Here is a 21,090-nt window from a genome sequence, read left to right as displayed (position 1 = left end):
AGAGACAAGCAGAGAGGAATCATAAGTCAGAGTGGCAGCACTTTATGGCACCTCGGACCGCTTACCTTGATACACCCACTTCCTCTTCGGAGGGATCTGTGGAACCTGAGCCTATGCAGGTTGGTCACACTCGTCTCTCTCCTGAAGAGCGACAACGTCGTTTTGGGGCTGGTCTTTGTTTGTATTGTGGACAAGGTGGACATTATGTTGCAAGATGCCCTAAGAAGGGAAAAGAGGGGGCTCGTCAATAGGTCAGGGGACTTTGATGAGCATGTCCCATTTTTCCCCTATATCTCGTCTGTGTTTTCCAGTCACTATTATTATTAGCCAAGAAAAGTGTCCAGTGGATGCTTTTATTGATTCTGGTGCGGAACAGAATCTTATTTCCTTGGATCTAGTTGACAAACTTAAGATACCTTCTCAGTCTCTCAACCACCCCCTTTCTGTTTCGGGCATCACTGGTCAAACCATATCTCAGGTGAAGTTTAAAGTGCCCCACCTTCATATCATTACGTCAGGTAACCACCATGAATGGGGTGAGTTCTTTGTTGTCTCCTCTATCTCCTCACAATTGGTTCTAGGATTTCCGTGGTTGCAGAGACATAATCCCGCGATTAATTGGGTGGAGGGCAGAGTAGAGAAGTGGAGTGATTACTGTCTCCAGAATTGTCTAAAGACTGCTGTCTCTCACTCTAGCAAACAAATTGAACCACCTGAGCCTGTTGATCTGTCTAAAATTCCTCCTGAATACCACAATCTTGTATCTGTTTTTAGTAAACAGGGGGCTCTTTCCTTACCCATGCATCGCCCCTATGACTGTGCTATTGATCTCCTTCCAGGAGCTCCGTTACCAGCCAGCAGACTATACAATCTCTCTGGACCGGAGAGAAGAGTCATGAAGGAGTACATTGAGGATTCCTTAGCATCCGGGATCATTCGGCCATCTACCTCCCCCGTTGGCGCCGGCTTCTTCTTTGTGGGGAAGAAAGACGGCACATTAAGACCCTGCATTGATTATAGTGGGTTGAATCAAATCACAATCAAAAATAAGTACCCCTTACCACTCATTGATCCTATACATGACCAATTACACTCTGCCAAGATTTTTACCAAGCTCGACCTGCGCAATGCGTATCATCTGGTTCGGATCCGAGAGGGTGACGAGTGGAAGACAGCTTTCAAGACTCCCCTGGGACATTTTGAATATTTGGTGATGCCTTTTGGATTGACTAATGCACCCGCTGTTTTTCAGGCTCTTATAAATGATGTTCTCCGTGATTTCCTCAACCTCTTTGTGTTTGTTTATCTGGATGATATTTTGATTTTCTCTCAGAACATTGATCAGCATCACCAGCATGTCAGGACCATACTCCAGAGGCTTTATGAAAACCAACTCTTTGTAAAAGCCGAAAAATGTGAATTTGGTGTTTCTTCTGTGACCTTCTTGGGTTTTATTTTTGAAGCAGGCAGGTACAGAACGGATCCTGAGAAGACCAAGGCAGTGGCAGAGTGGCCTACTCCAACGGATCGCAGGCAACTCCAAAGGTTCTTAGGTTTTGCAAATTTTTATAGAAGGTTCATAAAGAACTACAGTCAGGTCACTGTGCCTCTCACTCAACTTACCTCCTCTCTGAAGACATTCCATTGGTCCCCTGAGGCAGAGAAAGCTTTTTGCAAATTGAAAACTTTATTTTCTTCTGCACCCATTCTGACTCATCCTGATCCTAGTGCGCAATTCGTTGTGGAGGTTGATGCTTCTGACATTGGAGTAGGGGCCATCTTGTCTCAACATTCTCCTATAGACAACAAGGTGCATCCTTGTGCTTATTTTTCTCGTCGTTTGTCGTCAGCAGAGCAGAATTACGATGTGGGAAATCGAGAGCTTCTGGCTATCAAGTTGGCGCTTGAGGAGTGGCGGCATTGGTTAGAGGGGGCGGAAGTCCCTTTTCTCATTTGGACTGACCATAAAAACCTCTCTTACATCCAAAATGCCAAGAGACTTAACTCCAGACAAGCCCGTTGGTCTCTGTTTTTTGCTCGTTTTAATTTTTCTATCTCTTACAGACCCGGCTCCAAGAACATCAAGCCCGACGCTCTCTCTCGCCAATTTTCTCATTCTGAGCAATCCAAGACTGAAGCTTCCGTCTTACCGGAATCCTGCATTGTGGGCGCCCTCACCTGGGCCATTGAAAAGGACATCAGGGAGGCACAACAATCTGAACCAGACCCAGGCACTGGTCCTGTAGGCAAACTGTTCGTTCCGAACTCCGTCATCAATAAAGTTCTGGATTGGGTTCATAATAATAAACTTACCTGTCATCCGGGGATTAATCGTATAATCACTTTTACCAAGAGGTATTTCTGGTGGCCCACTATGAATCCCAACATTAGAGAGTTTGTCGCAGCTTGTTCCACATGTGCCCGTAACAAGAACTCAAATCAACCTCCTGCCGGTCTTCTTCAACCTCTGTCTACCCCCAGTCGCCCATGGTCCCACATCTCTATTGACTTCGTCACTGGTCTCCCGCCATCTGACGGAAACACAGTCATCTTTACCGTTGTTGATAGATTCTCTAAGACTGTTCATTTTATTCCCTTAACTAAGCTTCCGTCTGCATTGGAGACTGCTCAACTTCTGGTTCTTCATGTCTTCCGTATTCATGGCATGCCCTTGGATATTGTCTCTGACCGAGGCCCGCAGTTCATTTCACAAGTCTGGAAGGAGTTCTGTAGGGCTATTGGTGCTACCGTAAGCCTTTCATCTGGTTACCACCCTCAGTCTAATGGGCAGACTGAGAGATGCAATCAGGAACTGGAAGTAGCATTGAGATGTGTGATTAATGACAACCCTTCTTCCTGGTGTAGACATCTCACTTGGATAGAATATGCCCATAATATTCATACTTCCTCTGCTACTGGTTTATCTCCCTTTGAGATTTCTCTGGGCTATCTACCTCCATTATTCCCCAGTATTGAACCTGACACTGTTGTCCCCTCTGTTCAGCATTATATCTCCAGGTGTCGTAAGATCTGGCGTCAGACCAGGAGGACACTTCTACGCACTTTGGAACAGAATAAAAGGTTTGCTGACCGTCACCGTTCCACTGCACCGGTCTACTGCATTGATCAGAAGGTCTGGCTCTCCACTAAGAATATTAAATTAAAGGATACTACTCGAAAGTTGGCCCCCCGTTTCATCGGTTCTTTTGTCATAGAAAGGATCATCAACCCTTCTGCGGTGAGACTCAAGTTGCCAGCTTCTATGCACATTCATCCTACCTTTCATGTTTCACAGATCAAGCCAGTCTCGGAAAGTCCCCTGAATCCACCCACCAAGCTCCCTCCCCCTGTTCGTCTCATTGATGACCATCCAGCTTACACGGTCAATCGTATCCTGGATGTTCGACGTAGGGGGCGTGGTTTTCAGTACCTTGTGGATTGGGCTGGATATGGACCTGAAGAAAGAACCTGGGTACCTCGTTCTCTTATCCTGGACCCTGCTCTCATTACATCTTTTTACAGACATCCGGAGAAACGTTCGGGATTGCCTGGAGGCAATCGTTGAGGGGAGGGTACTGTGAGATCTCTGCTGGCTGGTTCTGGCACGTCATTGTTCTCAGCTGCAACTCATCCAGCTAATGAGCTCATGGCTTTTTAAGACAGCTGCTGACACAGTCTGTTGCTGGAACATAGTCTCTGTTATGTGGACTTCTGTCAGCCTGCCTGATCGCTTGTTGTCCTGCCTTTCTGTCGATCTGCCCATCTGTCTGCCTGCCTGTCGCCATATGGAACTCTTCTTCAGGAAACCTGCACTGTAAATATTTCCACCGCCAGAACACTCTCTCTCTGCTCGGATCCTTGGGGCTTCCTCATCCTCTGGCTTCTAACAACTCTAATCAAGGTCTACCTAAGTTGGAACAATAAAACCTCATTTCAATCTAATTCTGTGCATCGAATCTGTGTCATCTTCTGATGTGGTTATATTTCGACAACCTGAGTAAATTAATGATAAAAACCAAGACAGAAGTTCTAGGGGGGACCTACCTTGTCCTGAAACTGAAGCATCAGTTTTTAGCCAAATCCTGGTTACAGCCATAATCATTATTTTTAAGAGATAACAGTCATTTTTTTCTGGGATTAACGCCAGACACCATGCATGAGGATCCATGGAAACCTTACAACTTAAGATACATTTACAAAGCCTGACAACAGAAGTTTACGACATGAACAGAATATATTAATGTGATTGGCCTTAATTAAGGCCATAATTAGGAATAAATACAGAAATAAATAAATGACTCAAAAAAATTATTACTGGGCCAAAAAGGAGCTAGAAATACAGGGGTTGGACAATGAAACTGAAACACCTGTCATTTTATTGTGGGAGGTTTCATGGCTAAATTGGACCAGCCTGGTAGCCAGTCTTCATTGATTGCACATTGCACCAGTAAGAGCAGAGTGTGAAGGTTCAATTAGCAGGGTAAGAGCACAGTTTTGCTCAAAATATTGAAATGCACACAACATTATGGGTGACATACCATAGTTCAAAAGAGGACAAATTGTTGGTGCATGTCTTGCTGGCGCATCTGTGACTAAGACAGCAAGTCTTTGTGATGTATCAAGAGCCACGATATCCAGGGTAATATCATCATACCACCAAGAAGGACGATCCACATCCAACAAGATTAACTGTGGACGCAAGAGGAAGCTGTCTGAAAGGGATGTTCGGGTGCTAACCTGGATTGTATCCAAAAAACATAAAACCACTGCTGCCCAAATCACGGCAGAATTAAATGTGCACCTCAACTCTCCTGTTTCCACCAGAAATGTCCGTCGGGAGCTCCACAGGGTCAATATACACGGCCGGGCTGCTATAGCCAAACGTTTGGTCACTCATGCCAATGCCAAACGTCGGTTTCAATGGTGCAAGGAGCGCAAATCTTGGGCTGTGGACAATGTGAAACATGTATTGTTCTCTGATGAGTCCACCTTTACTGTTTTCCTCACATCCGGGAGAGTTACAGTGTGGAGAAGTCCCAAAGAAGCGTACCACCCAGACTGTTGCATGCCCAGAGTGAAGCATGGGGGTGGATCAGTGATGGTTTGGGCTGCCATATCATGGCATTCCCTTGGTCAAATACTTGTGCTAGATGGGTGCCAAGGACTACCGAACCATTCTTGAGGACCATGTGCATCCAATGGTTCAAACATTGTATCCTGAAGGCGGTGCCGTGTATCAGGATGACAATGCACCAATACACAAAGCAAGACTGGTGAAAGATTGGTTTGATGAACATGAAAGTGAAGTTGAACATCTCCCATGGCCTGCACAGTCACCAGATCTAAATATTATTGAGCCACTTTGGGGTGTTTTGGAGGAGCGAGTCAGGAAACGTTTTCCTCCACCAGTATCACGTAGTGACCTGGCCACTATCCTGCAAAAAGAATGGCTTACAATCCTTCTGACCACTGTGCAGGACTTGTATATGTCATTCCCAAGGCGAATTGATGCTGTATTGGCCGCAAAAGGAGGCCCAACACCATACTAATAAATTATTGTGGTCTAAGACCAGGTGTTTCAGTTTCATTGTCCAACCCCTGTATAAATTAGTGTGCCATTAAATGCAACAAAATATTAAAAAAAGAGAATTATTGATCAATTAATCAGATATAAATATTTATATATATATATTTCTATTTGAATCCACTATTTTATTTAAACCACTAATTTTCAAATCATATTTTTTTCTTGAACTCTAGATTTTTCCTATGTTTATTTAGTACAAGTGGATTTCTTGCTGTTGTATTTTTCCTACCCCTTTTATTTCTTTCAAATTTATTACCACTCAAATATATTTAAAACATGTTTTTTTTCCTTAAAAATATATTATTTTTCAAACAGTGTCCTTTTATTTCTTAAGCACTGATATATTTTCCCCTCTAATATACTCCTGTTGTATTTTTTTACCCAATGAAATACGTAACAGTGACCATGTAAAAAAAAAAGAAAAAAAGATGGAAATAAATGGGCTCAGAGAAACAGGAAAAATCAAGAGTTCAAGAAAAAAAAATCGGATTAGAAAATTTGTGGTTTAACTAAAAACAATGGACTCCACAGGAACCTACGCCAGGATCCTGTTTGTGGATTTCAGCTCTGCCTTCAACACCATCATCCCAGCTCTGCTCCAGGAGAAGCTCTGCCAGCTGTGTGTGCCCGACTCCACCTGCAGGTGGATCACTGACTTCCTGTCTGACAGGAAGCAGCGCGTGAGGCTGGGGAAGGACGTCTCTGACTCCCTGACCATCAGCACCGGTTCCCCCCAAGGCTGTGTTCTCTCTCCTCTGCTCTACTCCCTGTACACCAACAGCTGCACCTCCAGTCCCCAGTCTGTCAAGCTTCTGAAGTTTGCGGACGACACCACCCTGATCGGACTCATCTCTGATGGTGACGAGTCCGCGTACAGGTGGAGGTGGACCATCTGTTGGACTGGTGCAGCCAGAACAACCTTGAGCTCAACGCTCTAAAGACAGTGGAGATGGTTGTGGACCTCAAGCAGAACCCAGCCCCACCTGGCCCCATCACCCTCTGTGACTCCACAATTGACACTGTGGAATCTTTCCGCTTCCTGGGAACCATTATCTCCCAGGATCTCAAGTGGGAGCCAAACATCAGCTCCCTCATCAAGAAAGCCCAGCAGAGGATGTTCTTCCTGCGCCAGCTGAAGAAATTCAACCTGCCAAAGACTATGATGGTGCACTTCTACACAGCCATCATTGAGTAGATCCTCACCTCCTCCATCACCATTTGGTACGCCGCTGCTACAGCCAAGGATAAGGGCAGGCTGCAGCGCGTCATTCGGTCTGCTGAGAAGGTGATTGGCTGCAGTATACTGTCGCTCCAGGAACTGTACACCTCCAGGACCCTGAAGCGGGCAGGGAAGATTCTGGCTGATCCCTCCCACCCCGGTCACAGACTCTTTGAAACTCTCCCCTCTGGCAGGAGGCTGCGGTCCATCTGGACCAAAACCTCACGCCACAAGAACAGTTTTTTCCCATCTGCCATCAGCCTTGTTAACAAAGCCCGGAAACCACCCTGACACTCTCCTTTTCCCCCACACCCCCCATTTTTTGCTGACTGGACACCTGTAACCTGCAATTCTACAGGTCCTTCTCAAAATATTAGCATATTGTGATAAAGTTCATTATTTTCCATAATGTCATGATGAAAATTTAACATTCATATATTTTAGATTCATTGCACACTAAGTGAAGTATTTCAGGTCTTTTATTGTCTTAATGTGGATGATTTTGGCATACAGCTCATGAAAACCCAAAATTCCTATCTATGATTGTAGATTTTAAGAGAAACAGGAATAAGTCAAAAACTATTTCTATCATGGGAGAAGCAGTGGAGGTGGTGGAGGAGTATAAAGACCTCGGTGTTCACCTGGACAACAGACTAGAGTGGAGATGCAATTGTGAAGCCGTCTACAAGAAGGGACAGAGCAGAATGTACTTCTTGAGGAAGCTTAGGTCCTTTGGTGTTTGCAGCAAGATGCTGCATATCTTCTATAAGTCTGTTGTGGAAAGTGTGATCTCTTCTGCCATCATCTGCTGGGGAAGCAGCATCAGAGCCAGGGACTTAAAAAAGCTCAACAAGCTGATAAAGAAGGCTGGCTCTGTTCTGGGGACTCCTCTGGAACCTCTGGAGATCATTGTGCAAAGACGGATTCTTCATAAAATGAAGAACATTATGGAGAACCCTGAGCATCCTCTTCATGAGACTGTCCTACAACAACAGTGTCTACAATCAGAGGCTTCTTCAGATCTGCTGTAAGACGGAGCGCTACAGGAGATCCTTCCTGCTCACAGCCATCAGCATCTACAACGGCTCTTTGAGGAAACCTTCATAATATGAGCTACAACATTTCATTTCCCTTTGGGATTAATAAAGTATTTTTGAATTGAATTGAATTGAATTAAAAGATTAAGCTGTACTTTGTTTCTTTATAATACAAGGATTTATCTGGTGGATAATTATCTACTTCCAGTGCAGTGCACTTACCTTTAAAGCTTTATCACTAGGTTCAGGTTCCAATCTATACTGGAGGACTTTGAACTCAACTGAATAACACTGATATTACCCACTGGAAACCAACAGTGACATAAGCTTATTCAGAAAACTGGGTGGCTTCCAAAACAAAAGGTCAAAACAGTTGTTGAATAGCTGGGATATTATTATTACAGTTACCACACAATGCAGCAATATGCGTTATTTCTCAGAAAGCTAAAACTAAATGATTCTGTTTCAAAGTTAAACCCTTATGTTGTGTTAAGGATATTGTCCCTCAAAAATTAACTTTGGCTCAGATTCAGCATAAATCAAACACTGCTTTTATAAGAACTGATATAGATTGCGATGTATTCGAATATTAGAGCAGTTTTCATCTTTGATTTTAGTTTTTGTTTTTTCTTTTTACAGCTGTGCTACATGTTGTTTTGCACTTTAACTTATAAACAGCCCTGTTTATGGAGGCATAAAAATACACCTACCACTTCTCTGAAGGATGGAGGAATCAGTCCACAGTAGATTGGAATGAAACAGCTACAGACCAGCGCCTGTGAACACAGCACAGGGTTAAACCAGTGCCAGTCAGAGCGGTTGCAAGACCACCACTACAAACAAGCAGACCTGTATGAGCTCCTCCTTAGAGCTAAACTCTGACACCAGCACGTTCTCCCCATCTGATACTCTGGTCAATGAAACACACAGCCTGCCCGAGGCCAGGACATGTGCATCTGAGGGCAGATCACGGTTCAAGCCTGATTTCAGGACTTTTACCAGGTTGAAGCTTGGGTGAAGTGGGCCCAGGTTTCTCTTCCTGGCTTCCTTTGCCACTTCAATGACGTCCTCACAGCATTTAGCTGAAAACAACAAAGTTTACACCAGTCAGCTGAAGCACCAACACATGGAATGAGCCTGCAGCTGTTTCAATATTTTATGACCTTCATAAACTCTTTTCTCATTACACATGTCATTGAAACGTCTTTATCTGACAGTGTGCAGAGGTCGACAGAGACAAACACTTGTTTGTTGTTATCACTTCCTATGATTATGCTTATTCATGAGAATAGAAGTTAGACTGGCACTGACTCATGCAGAGAAAAGTAAACTTATGAAAAAATTCCTCCAAATCACCAGTTCCTCCACAGAAATCAATAATCAGCCTGTCATATGCATCATTCATATAAGCCTTTCAACATCGAACCACATTTAACCGCCTTAGATATCAGCATTAAATACATAACATGTATTTCATCCAATCAGTCAATAAAGGGTCTATTACATTTTAAAAAGCAGTATGAACAAAGGGACCTTTCTTTTTCTTACCTATGCATGCTTGGCTTGCGAGTACTGAGGCAGTGAGAGCCCCAGCAGAGGCCCCGTACAGCTTGGTGGCCCCTTTCACAAGGTAGGGGGCTTTCTCCAGTAGGCAACTGGCGACTCCGATGTGGTAGATCCCCAAGAAGCCGCACCCGGCAAAAGACAGGTTCCAGCCGCCCTTTAGGTCGAACATGGCGGGACATGCCCCGGCTGGGGAACCCTGAGATGGGATGGGACAGGACACGGGGCTGGAGCAGCTGTTCCTGCCGCTGGTCGAGAGAAAGCAAGCAGACAGGAAAACAACAGGCTCATAAACAGCCTGTGATGCGTTCATGGACTGTCTGAATCTTTCAATACTGTAAATGTGCTTCCATCATACAAAGGCTACTGTAAATCGAATAAGTTTTTTTTAATTACTGTGTATATTTCATTTGCCTTTTAAAATCAGCCTATCCTATAAGTCTATCCACAAACTATAATCTGTTTTCATTATGTCTTATATTAAGTTCACTTGCTGAACCTGCAGGCAGTGTAAATATTCGGGTGATATTTTCAAGCTGTAGTAAAGACCTGTTAGCACTGAATGCACCAATATTTCCCAACTAAGTTCCTAATTTGTGCAGGAATTACGTGTTTAACTTCCCAAACAAAAACATAAGACGACCCTTTTTCTAACTAAACTACGATCTAATAAGTGCAAACAAACAATTTGTTTGACTATTATTGTCAAGATGTTGCACGCCTGTTGGGCTTTATGAAAAATGTTGATAAAGAACTCTGAGCTCCTGATTGGTTTATTTTTACTGGAATTCGAAAAATCCGACAGTTGCACTCAACTGAAACACACCACCATGTTTTCCGTCAGCGTATGCCATGTGACGATAATGTCACATGCTGCTCTGTTTTTCTCTTGGTTTGTCGTCGTGGTTTACACTTGGTTTTACTTTTAATTTTCCTCCCATTTCTCCGAACCTTTAGAACGTTTGGCTCACATTATCAGCATGTTAACTCTGCGTGTCAGAACGTGGTTTGGAACTGTTGGCTTGGGGCTGTTTTCAGTCTTTCTGTCTTGCTCTTCAGACCTAATTCAGACTTCTGACCAACTGAAGCAATGAAGAAACAACCCCTTTTTAGTTTCAGTTTAGCAATTACCTGCACTCAAATGCAAGTGACATTCTGACCTCTAGACTGACAAGAAGCTGTGAGCAAGCTGATTCTGTCAGGATTTACTTTCTCAATGTGCTCTCTGGTAAGATATGAATAGAACAGAACAGGTGAAGAAGTTCCAGAATCTCTTTCTCTCATGCAGACAATATGCATATACACTGAACAAAAATATACAGGTCCTTCTCAAAATATTGGCATATTGTGATAAAGTTTATTATTTTCCATAATGTCATGATTAAAATTTAACATTCATATATTTTAGATTCATTGTACACTAACTGAAATATTTCAGGTCTTTTATTGTCTTAATACGGATGATTTTGGCATACAGCTCATGAAAACCCAAAATTCCTATCTCACAAAATTAGCATATCATTAAAAGCGTCTCTAAACGAGCTATGAACCTAATCATCTGAATCAACGAGTTAACTCTAAACACCTGCAAAAGATTCCTGGGGCCTTTAAAACTCCCATCCAGGGTTCATCACTCAAAACCCCAATCATGGGTAAGACTGCCGACCTGACTGCTGTCCAGAAGGCCACTATTGACATCCTCAAGCAAGAGGGTAAGACACAAAAAGAAATTTCTGAACGAATAGGCTGTTCCTAGAGTGCTGTATCAAGACACCTCAGTGGGAAGTCTGTGGGAAGGAAAAAGTGTGGCAGAAAACGATTCACAACGAGAAGAGGTGACCGGACCCTGAGGAAGATTTTGGAGAAGGACCGATTCCAGACCTTGGGGGACCTGCGGAAGCAGTAGACTGAGTCTGGAATAGAAACATCCAGAGCCACCGTGCACAGGCGTGTGCAGGAAATGGGCTACAGGTGCCGCATTCCCCAGACCTGGGCTACAGAGAAGCAGCACTGGACTGTTGCTCAGTGGTCCAAAGTACTTTTTTCAGATGAAAGCAAATTCTGCATGTTATTCGGAAATCAAGGTGCCAGAGTCTGGAGGAAGACTGGGGAGAAGGAATGCCAAAATGCCAGAAATCCAGTGTCAAGTACCCACAGTCAGTGACGGTCTGGGGTGCTGTGTCAGCTGCTGGTGTTGGTCCACTGTGTTTTATCAAGGGCAGGGTCAATGCAGCTAGCTATCAGGAGATTTTGGAGCACTTCATGCTTCCATCTGCTGAAAAGCTTTATGGAGATGAAGATTTCATTTTTCGGCACGACCTGGCACCTGCTCACAGTGCCAAAACCACTGGTAAATGGTTTACTGACCATGGTATCACTGTGCTCAATTGGCCTGCCAACTCTCCTGACCTGAACCCCATAGAGAATCTGTGGGATATTGTGAAGAGAACGTTGAGAGACTCAAGACCCAACACTCTGGATGAGCTAAAGGCCGCTATCGAAGCATCCTGGGCCTCCATAAGACCTCAGCAGTGCCACAGGCTGATTGCCTCCATGCCACGCCGCATTGAAGCAGTCATTTCTGCAAAAGGATTCCCGACCAAGTATTGAGTGCATAACTGTACATGATTATTTGAAGGTTGACGTTTTTTGTATTAAAAACACTTTTCTTTTATTGGTCGGATGAAATATGCTAATTTTGTGAGATAGGAATTTTGGGTTTTCATGAGCTGTATGCCAAAATCATCCGTATTAAGACAATAAAAGACCTGAAATATTTCAGTTAGTGTGCAATGAATCTAAAATATATGAATGTTAAATTTTCATCATGACATTATGGAAAATAATGAACTTTATCACAATATGCTAATATTTTGAGAAGGACCTGTATACACAACACTTGTGTTTTTGCTCCCAGTTTTCATGAGCTGAACTCACATTGCCTATATACACAAAATAACCATTTTTCTCAAATGTTGTTCACAAATCGACCTAAATCTGTGATAGCACTTCTCCTTTGCATAGATAATCCATCCCCCCTCGTAGGTGTGACATATCAAGATGCTGATTAGACTGCATGATTATTGCACAGGTGCCTTAGGCTGACCACAATAAAAGACCACTCTGAAATGTGCTGTTTTATCACACAGCACGATGCCACAGATGTCTCAAGGTTTGAGGGAGTGTGCAATTGGCATGCTGACTGCAGGAATGTCAACCAGAGCTGTTGCCCGTGAATTTAATGTTCATCCCTCTATCATAAGTCGTCTCCAAAGCTATTTCAGAGAATTTGTCAGTACATCCAACTGGCCTCACAATCGCAGACCACATGCAACCACACCAGCCCAGGTCCTCCACATCAAACATGTTCACCTCAAAGATCGTATGAGACACTGATGTCAGTGTTGTGGATCAAATGGTTATTTTGTGCTTATAGACAATGTTTTAAATCTTTGAGTTCAACTCATGAAAACTGGGAGCAAAAACAAAAGTGTTGCGTTTATATTTTTGTTTGTGTATTTAAGTGCTGAGGTGCGGGGCGCGTTGCTGATGGTGTAGGGGTTAAAGCGCGCCACCATATACAGAGGCTACAGTCCTCGAAGCGGACCAACTGACATTTGCCGAATGTCTCCCCCTCTCTCCCCCCCTCTTTCCTGTCTGCCTACTGTCAAAAAATAAAGGCCACTAGTGCTGAAAAAATATCTTTAAGTGCTGAGGTACAACAGCTCACAGAAAATGTTCTGAAATTTTAATGATGGAAAATAAGGAGAAGATTTAGGAACTTGTAAAAAATGACACACCATCTCAGTTTTTTTCTGTCAATACTTTGGACTCTGCAAGCTCCTGATCATCAAGACTTGGGTCATCAGTACTCATCCACTCAGAGGAATTAGACTGTGGAGTTCAGTTTGCCTTCCGCCCAACAAATTGACTTGTTGCCTCCTGAAAGATCCTGATAGAGGCTGATAGAGGCTATGAAAGACTCCCTTTTCCTTACAATATCCATTTTCAGCAATAGGAAATGTTAGGTTAATTGATTATATTATTACGTGATTATTCTGTATGCTTGTCTGTATCCTTTAGCCAAGCAATAACTACAAGAAAAGGTATAAGGGATCAAAATCATCTCAAAGTACAAAGGTATCAGTCAAGAGAAGGATATTAATCAGGATGTTTTATCAGGAACGGATTGACAAATTTGAAGTGAGACTGGTCATGGAGGCAGTTAAGAGGCCATAGGGAACACTGAAGTAGCCGCAGGAACACACTGGTCCTGTTCTATACATGACAACAACATCCTGCTGGAGTCTCCATGTTTCTGGATTAAAAGGTGGACTGTAAAACAGAATTATTTCTTCCAGTTGTAACATGACAGAATGTGTTTTGGTTTGGTGGAACGCAACTTGATGTTTTGGGCATATTTCCACTGTATATTTGCAACAAAATGTCCTCACAATCTGATGATTTGGAAATCTTTTGCTAGATCTTTTGTGGGTAAATGGTCACATCAAGACATGGAATGCTGATGGACTCCTGCCAAAGAAGACTGAATAAAGAAAAAAGAAGTGAAGTGTGTCTCAGTAAAGTATTAGTTTAGGTGTATGAACTCTCATGAAACCGTTTTATTGCAGCTTTTTAAATGTGTTTTCCTTCTAATAGATTTGTTGTTTTTTTCTGTTGAATTGGATAGGATAATTGTCACATGAGCCTATACGTGGACAACGTTTTGAAATGATTTGTCTGTTTTTTTTTAGATGTGAATACGGGCATTTTAACAGAGGCGTAAACACTTTTAAGAACCATTGTAGCTCATAAAACCTTAATTGTGTGCCCGTCTGCTTCCTAAGAAGCTATGGTGAAAGTCAACCTTCGAGGAGGAGTCAGTGTGTATGCATCCCGACTCCTCCTCCTCTGACAGTGGTCCTGATGCTGGTTCTCGGAGGCGCACATTACGTCACCTCTCCACCTCAGGATTTGCTGCGTGGGTTACCTCGCTGCTCGCATCCAGCGCCAGTCTCTGCATTTCGTAAGGCCGGTCCTGCTACCACCACCACAATCATCATCATCATCATCACCATCACCAGATACGGTTCATCTTCGTCTCTTTTTCTAACGGAAGCTGTTTGCGTGGGTGAGCGCGTCTTGTCCACCTTGCACTGGCGGAAAGTGTCGAGGATGGCCGAGAGCGAGGCAGACACGCCAAGCACACCGATCGAGTTTGAGAGTAAATACTTCGAGTTTGACGGAGTGCGGCTGCCGCCCTTCTGCAGAGGAAAGATGGAGGAGATCTCCAACTTCTCCCTGAGAAGTAGCGACATATGGATAGTCACCTACCCGAAATCAGGTTAGCAAGCCTCTGTATGACTACTATACGTTGCCTGAGTGTTGCCTGCTTTAACTTACTGCTGTGATGCAGCGTAATTTATATAATATTGTCAACGTTTAAACATAATGAATGCACATAAATGGTTGAGATATTGTTTATTTTGTCAAGACTATATGTTTTACGATGTAAGTTCTGCTCATATGTCTTATATCTGCAGGGTGGATCACAATAATTCTCAGTATTTATCTGCATTTGGGTTTTAGAGGCCTCTGACAGGATTGTACAAGCCATTCTGCAGGTTGTTGTCCCTTAATCACCTGCCAGCAAGTGAATGAGTCAGATCAGATAAATGGATTTAACTCTGGTTGTAATGCATTACCTCAGCCCCACACAGTCAACTCTGGTCTGTATCATCTAGTTCAGCCACAGGCACAGTTGTGGTGATAAATGTTTAAATATCAAGCTGTGCAGGGTGTGGGCTGCAGACTGCCACTGAGATACTCTGCTTGTACACATATTTGGTGTGGTCATTTAATAGCTGCTGTTGATGAACGAACTGTCAGTGCATGCTTATGGAACAAGGGAGCTTGATGATTGCTCTGATGTACCTTGTTAAATTCAGGGCATCCTGGACTCTTGGAAATACTGCAGCAGATTAAATAAAAAATCAGATTATTAATATTGGACCTTAGTGCAGCATTCGACACTGTTGATCACTCCAATTTATTAGCGCGCCTGGAAAACTGGGTCGGCCTTTCTGGTACAGCACTCAATTGGTTTAAATCCTACTTGAAGAACAGGGACTTTTTTGTGTCAGTAGGTAACTTTACATCAGAGACCACAAAAATCACATGTGGCGTTCCACAAGGGTCCATCTTAGGGCCCCCCCTATTCAATATCTACACGCTCCCCCTAACTCAGATTTTAATAAACAACAATGTAAGTTATCATAACTATGCAGACAATGCACAGCTATACGTTACGATGTCACCAGGTGACTATGAACTCGTTCAAGCGCTGGGTAAATACTTAGAAGAAATCAATGCATGGATGTGCCAAAATTTTCTTCAGCTGAATCAAAACAAAACTGAAGTAATAATCTTTGGACCAAAGGAAGAGCGTTTAAAAGTTAGCACACAGCTTCAGTTGATACAGCTAGAAATCACCAATCAGGCTCGAAATCTGGGTGTAGTGATGGACTTAGACCTGAACCTTCAGAAGCACAAAAGACAAGGTTGGCCTTCTATCACCTAAAGAACATCTCTACGATTAAAGGACTAATGTCTCAGCAGGACCTTGAAAAACTAATTCATGCATTCATCTTTAGTAGAACTGATGTCTTCACAGGTCTGCCTAAAAAGTTGATCAGACAGCTGCAGTTGATCCAGAACGCTGCTGCCCACGTCCTCACTAGAACTAAGAAAGTGGAGCACATCAGCCCGTTTCTAAAGTCCCTACACTGGCTCCCTATAGCTCAGAGAATAGACTTTAAAATACTTCGGTTAGTCTATAAATCACTGAATGGCTTAGCACCAAAATACATTACAGACTTGTTGTCAGTGTATCAACCACCCAGACCTCTCAGGTCTTCTGGCTCAAATCTACTCTGCATACCTACCAGAAGCTTGTAGTTCTTATGCTTGTTGGGACCACAGCCATGGTTACAACGTGAAAGGCCAGTACAGACTTTCCTGGAACTTAAAAAATAAATTGAATTAACCTACTTCCGGCACAGCCAGGAAACGGGGTAACTGCGGACTTCCTGTGACGTCACTGTCCAAATAAAAGCACCGCTCTTGCTACATCCTGCCTCTTCCATCCGGACTCCGCTGCGAGGCTGGCCGGAGAGACAGCGCGCTAATGTCTCTTTGCTGGCAAACAGACATAACTCTTCAACTGGATCTAAGGCTGTCATACGATCATCGATCATATGCACAAAGTTAAGTACGGATGAATTGCTGTATGTGTATCTGGTATTCATTCAAGAACGGGAATAAGAAGGTACAAGCATTGCCTGATTTCCTTTCTGAGGCCTGCAGAAGCAAACTGTGTTCCAGAGAATTCCCTGCAGAGACTCTGTTTTGGTCGGCCCGACAGCTCAGTTTTCTGTTCTATGGGTGTTTTTAAAGTTAAGACAAACTTTATTTAAAGGGTGATTTTAAACACAGATTGATCATTACGCGCCGTCCGCGTTTATGCATTTTAACCCTTTTATTAACGGTATTTTAAAGGTGTGTGTTTGATTCTGGTGCTAAGCTATCAGCTTCTTTTGTTAGCTTTGACTGCTAACAGCTAAGAACACGTGCTTGCATACTTAAGCCCATTTCACCAGAAAGGTTTGGTTCTTTTCCAAAATACCAAAATAACCCTCACCCTAAATATTTTACTATTTCCTTAATAATATTTCTTTAAATATTATTTTTATAAATAAAGGTAGCTAATGAGACACCGTTGAGAATTAGTCATCCAGAAGGTTGGTTTTATTCAGCAGATCATTCTTTAAAACATTATATTATTAAAATAATATTTTATCTTGCATTGTGAATGGTTGTATAAAGGTATGCTGATTATTGCCTAAGTTGGTTCCAAGACTAACTTAACTTAATTTCCAGATTCTTCAAGATAATCCTTGGTTCTCAAACATAAACATTGCATGGTAATGTTGCAACACTTTTTTGGTCATGATTTCAACCGTCATTAATCAAAACTTGTTTATATTGTACATAGTCCATTAGTCTTCCTTATTCTTTAATTCTGCTTGGTAGTGAAGTTGGATTGTTTTAGCATAGTAAAGAGTTTGTTGATTGAAATATGTTTGACTTTGACTTGACTTAGTTTTGTTAATAAATTCTTGTATTTTAAGAAATTGTGTGAATTCATTCCATGTGTGTGCAGAGTTTTGCTGTTCAATAATGTCAGAGCTTGGCTCACTCTTTTCGATCTTGTCCTGATACCACCACCTTACTGGGCTGGTATTCACAGGACAACCCTTAACAGACCGAAATATTATTTGATAAATATTAACGTATTAATATTAAATAATATATTCAGATTCATAGTCACAACATGCTTCACTAATCTGGAATAAACTCCCAGAAAACTGTAAAAGCGCTGAAACCCTGAGACCATGCAAATCTGTCAGTAGACTGTAATCATGGTTTTAAGCCAGCTTTTGAACTTTCATCTTTAAGTTAAGAGACATAAAATGCATTATAGTGTACAGTGTTCATGTGTAAATATTAAGAAACTTGTGCCATCAGAAACTGAAGTTGAATAGCTCTGACTGAATTTGTATTTGTTTAATTTTAAATTAAATGCACTGGTTTGAAAAGGAATTTAACTAAACTGAAACTGAATTTTATGGTTTGAAACTGAATTCATTTGCTTTTAAAATGTATTTTGTTGTATTAAAAATTCAGTTTGACTACTTTCACTTTCAGGTCTGTGATTCAATTTGAGTTCCAAAATTTAGTTTTTTGTGTCACACATCCGGATCCTTGAGGATAGCCACAGATTACTCAAACACAGATTCATCGGTTTACGTTTTACATCAGGTTAAACTTCCTTTACGGCATGTTGAGCTGGAGCAGTGCAGCATTCATGAGCTTGGCGGATGTCAATCACCAAGTCAAAAGAGCATCTATAAGAAGCGTCATGTAAACAAATGATGGTCAAACAGTAACACTTATGCTACCTGTAGCTGTTAGCTAAACATACTAGATTAGCATAGTGTGCCACTGGTGTTACGTCGGTCTGCGTTTCTCTTGCCCTTACCTCAGCTTAACTTCTGTTGCCTAGCAACCGTGTTAGCGTGAAGAGCTGTGAAGCTGAACAAATGGAGCCTGAAGGTTAATAATGCTGTCACTACTGTAAATGACTACACGGTTTTTATTTACCCTTTTACATATTGCTGATTGCTTATAATGCTGTTTTGTTTTAAAATACTATTGTTTTATGATCTTGTTCATTATTCAGCCATTTAAAATGTTGACAATATTTTTTCTGTTCATAGATATAAATCTAACACTAGATAAAATACATTGATGACAAATATAATTTGTTTAATTTATTTGTAAAGCTTTCAACAACTTAAACACTAACATATTAACTTAAAGAACAAAGTTTAAATCAGTTTATTTGCAGAGCATAATTATAATTATTTTTATTATTATTATTAAAAATAAACCAAACATTAATATTAGATTTCATCTGTGTTACTCCTCTCGAGTTCAATCAAGGCTCAACATTGTTCTTGGGTTTCAACAGACATTTATTGCGGACAACATGTCTTTACATGTCTTAAGGATGCCCCAAAAATGCCGTCAGAACTAAGAAAGGAAACATAACCATACATTAGCTCACGGAAAATATAGAATCTACATAAATAAAAGATACAAATAAAACAATACAATTGTACCTCATTGGCCACATCAACTCCAGAGAAATAAAAATGATTAATACAGCTTCTTCCCACACACAAAAAATACACTTTTGTCAACTGGGGAAACGTCTTGTGACCAGTCTCTTGCAGGTATGTCAGATAGAATATTCTGTGTGGCTTCCTTTTGTACACCAGCCAAACGTCCCCCAGTGGGCAACAATGTGTCATGTGGAACACAAAATAAGTTCACCCCCTTACATTTTAATGTGTTTTTAACCACATAAATGAACTCTTAACTGCATGAATTTGCTGAAAGATATTATTAAGTGTTTCATATAAAATACTAATATGTATTTATGGCCATTTTTAACTGAAACTTAAGGATAATGAATTAAATATGAGAGCTGCCCATAACGGCAGCTACACTCCCACCAAATCACTTGTGATTTCTATTATGAACTTATGAGTGGGTCTATTCTGCCTCTAATAATGTGACTGTCTTATGAATAGGTCTGTCTAAGTGTACTGGTTTACTGAGTCTCTTTCCATGGCAATCTAATGCAGAGTCACAGATTAACAACTACACTTTGCGTACACATCCATCTTCACTTGGATACACCGCTGTCACCTTAGCAAGTTTCCAATCGTTTCTAGGTGCCGTGTCATCCTTTATGATCACTATGTCATTGACTTTAGCATTTCTCTTTGTTTTCTGCCATTTTTGTCTTTGCTGTAGGCCCAACAAATATTCTTTTTTCCATCTGTGCCAGAACTCATTCGCCAGGTATTGAACTCTGCGCCATCTCTTGCGAAGGTATAAGTCCTCCCTTACAAAGTATCCTGGAGGAGGTAGTATTACGGATGACTTCATGGTTAAAAGAAGATTGGGGGTGAGTGGTTGAGATCCTGTAGGATCATGGAGTAGGTGTGGGGTGATGGGTCGACTGTTAACTATGGCCATCACTTCGTAAAGATTGGTCCTTAATGATGAACAGTCCAATGTTCAGGAGGACTTATGCAGAATGGAGGACAACATGCTACTGATTGTACAGATTTGCCTCTCCCAGGCTCCACCCATATGACTGGCAAAGGGGGGGTTCATAACAAATTCGCAGCCTAATTGCTTCAGGTTTTCCTGGTCCATTTTTCTTACTGCTTCCAGGAACTCTCGCCCTCCCCCAACAAAGTTAGTACCCTGGTCCGACCGCAGCTGACGCACATTTCCGCGTAGAGCAATAAAGGCACGGAGTGAATTAAGGAAAGCGTCAGTTGACAGATCATCGAGTCACTCAATATGTACTGCACGAGAGCAGAGGCACGTGAACAGCAGTCCATAGCGTTTGAGCTCTTTCCTTCCTTGACAAAAAATGGGCCGAAACAATCCATCCCACAATATGCGAAAGGGGGAGTTGTTTCTGTTCGTTCATTAGGCAAGTTTCCCATTTTCTGCTCTTCTGTTCCACGTCTGAATTTCCTGAATTTGACACATTTGTAGATATAGGATGATACAGCTTGGCTACATCCAAGTATCCAAATGCCATTTACCCTCATTTATTGTCATGCCCCGACCTTGATGCTCCACTCGCTGATGATAGTGATCAATCACTAACCTTTTGATGTGGCTGTTCTTTGGTAAGATAGCTGGGTGCTTGACATATGGATGTAGTGTAGCTTGCTCTAATCTACCTCCCACTCGGAGGACACCCTTGTGGTCCAGGAAGGGGTTGAGTCGGTAAAACCTACTTGTCTTGTCTTTAGCTAACTCCTTTCGGGAGTGAAGCTCTTTGATCTCTTTGAAGAAGACTGATCCTTGTACAATAGCTATGATTTTAAGTTCAGCTTCTTGTCTTTCTTCAAGACATGTGGCTTCATTGGTTTTCCTTTGCATCTGCTTAAACTCTTGCAATAGCTTTGACTAGTCTTGACCAGCTGGAGAATTTTACAAAACGTTCTTCCAAAGAATCCACCCTTATCAAC

At 42.0% G+C, this 21,090-nt stretch overlaps 2 protein-coding genes across 3 annotated transcripts in view; one reads left to right on the top strand and one right to left on the bottom strand.

Annotated features, from left to right (window-relative positions):
- Nucleotides 1-9,678, bottom strand: part of pnpla3 (patatin-like phospholipase domain containing 3) — a 48,182-nt gene extending 38,504 nt beyond the window's left edge. The window contains exons 1-3 of the mRNA XM_047390194.1: nt 9,392-9,678; nt 8,693-8,925; nt 8,554-8,619 (exon numbers count right to left, since the gene is read on the bottom strand). Coding sequence (XP_047246150.1) covers nt 8,554-8,619; nt 8,693-8,925; nt 9,392-9,578 — 486 coding nt within the window. The 5' untranslated portion in view covers nt 9,579-9,678. The remainder of the gene's footprint in view (nt 1-8,553; nt 8,620-8,692; nt 8,926-9,391) is intronic.
- Nucleotides 9,679-14,372: 4,694 nt separating this feature from the next.
- Nucleotides 14,373-21,090, top strand: part of sult4a1 (sulfotransferase family 4A, member 1) — a 45,804-nt gene continuing 39,086 nt past the window's right edge. For both annotated transcript variants that reach the window (XR_007041974.1, XM_047389205.1), the window contains exon 1: nt 14,373-14,750. Coding sequence is in view for 1 of the 2 variants with exons in the window: in XM_047389205.1 (XP_047245161.1) it covers nt 14,582-14,750 (169 nt within the window). In the remaining variant the exon portion in view is untranslated. The remainder of the gene's footprint in view (nt 14,751-21,090) is intronic.

Source organism: Girardinichthys multiradiatus, chromosome 17 (assembly GCF_021462225.1).
Source record: "Girardinichthys multiradiatus isolate DD_20200921_A chromosome 17, DD_fGirMul_XY1, whole genome shotgun sequence".
NCBI classification, from domain to species: domain Eukaryota; kingdom Metazoa; phylum Chordata; class Actinopteri; order Cyprinodontiformes; family Goodeidae; genus Girardinichthys; species Girardinichthys multiradiatus.
Note: the sequence above shows the minus strand (reverse complement) of the source record. Positions and strands in the feature narration are given on the sequence as shown.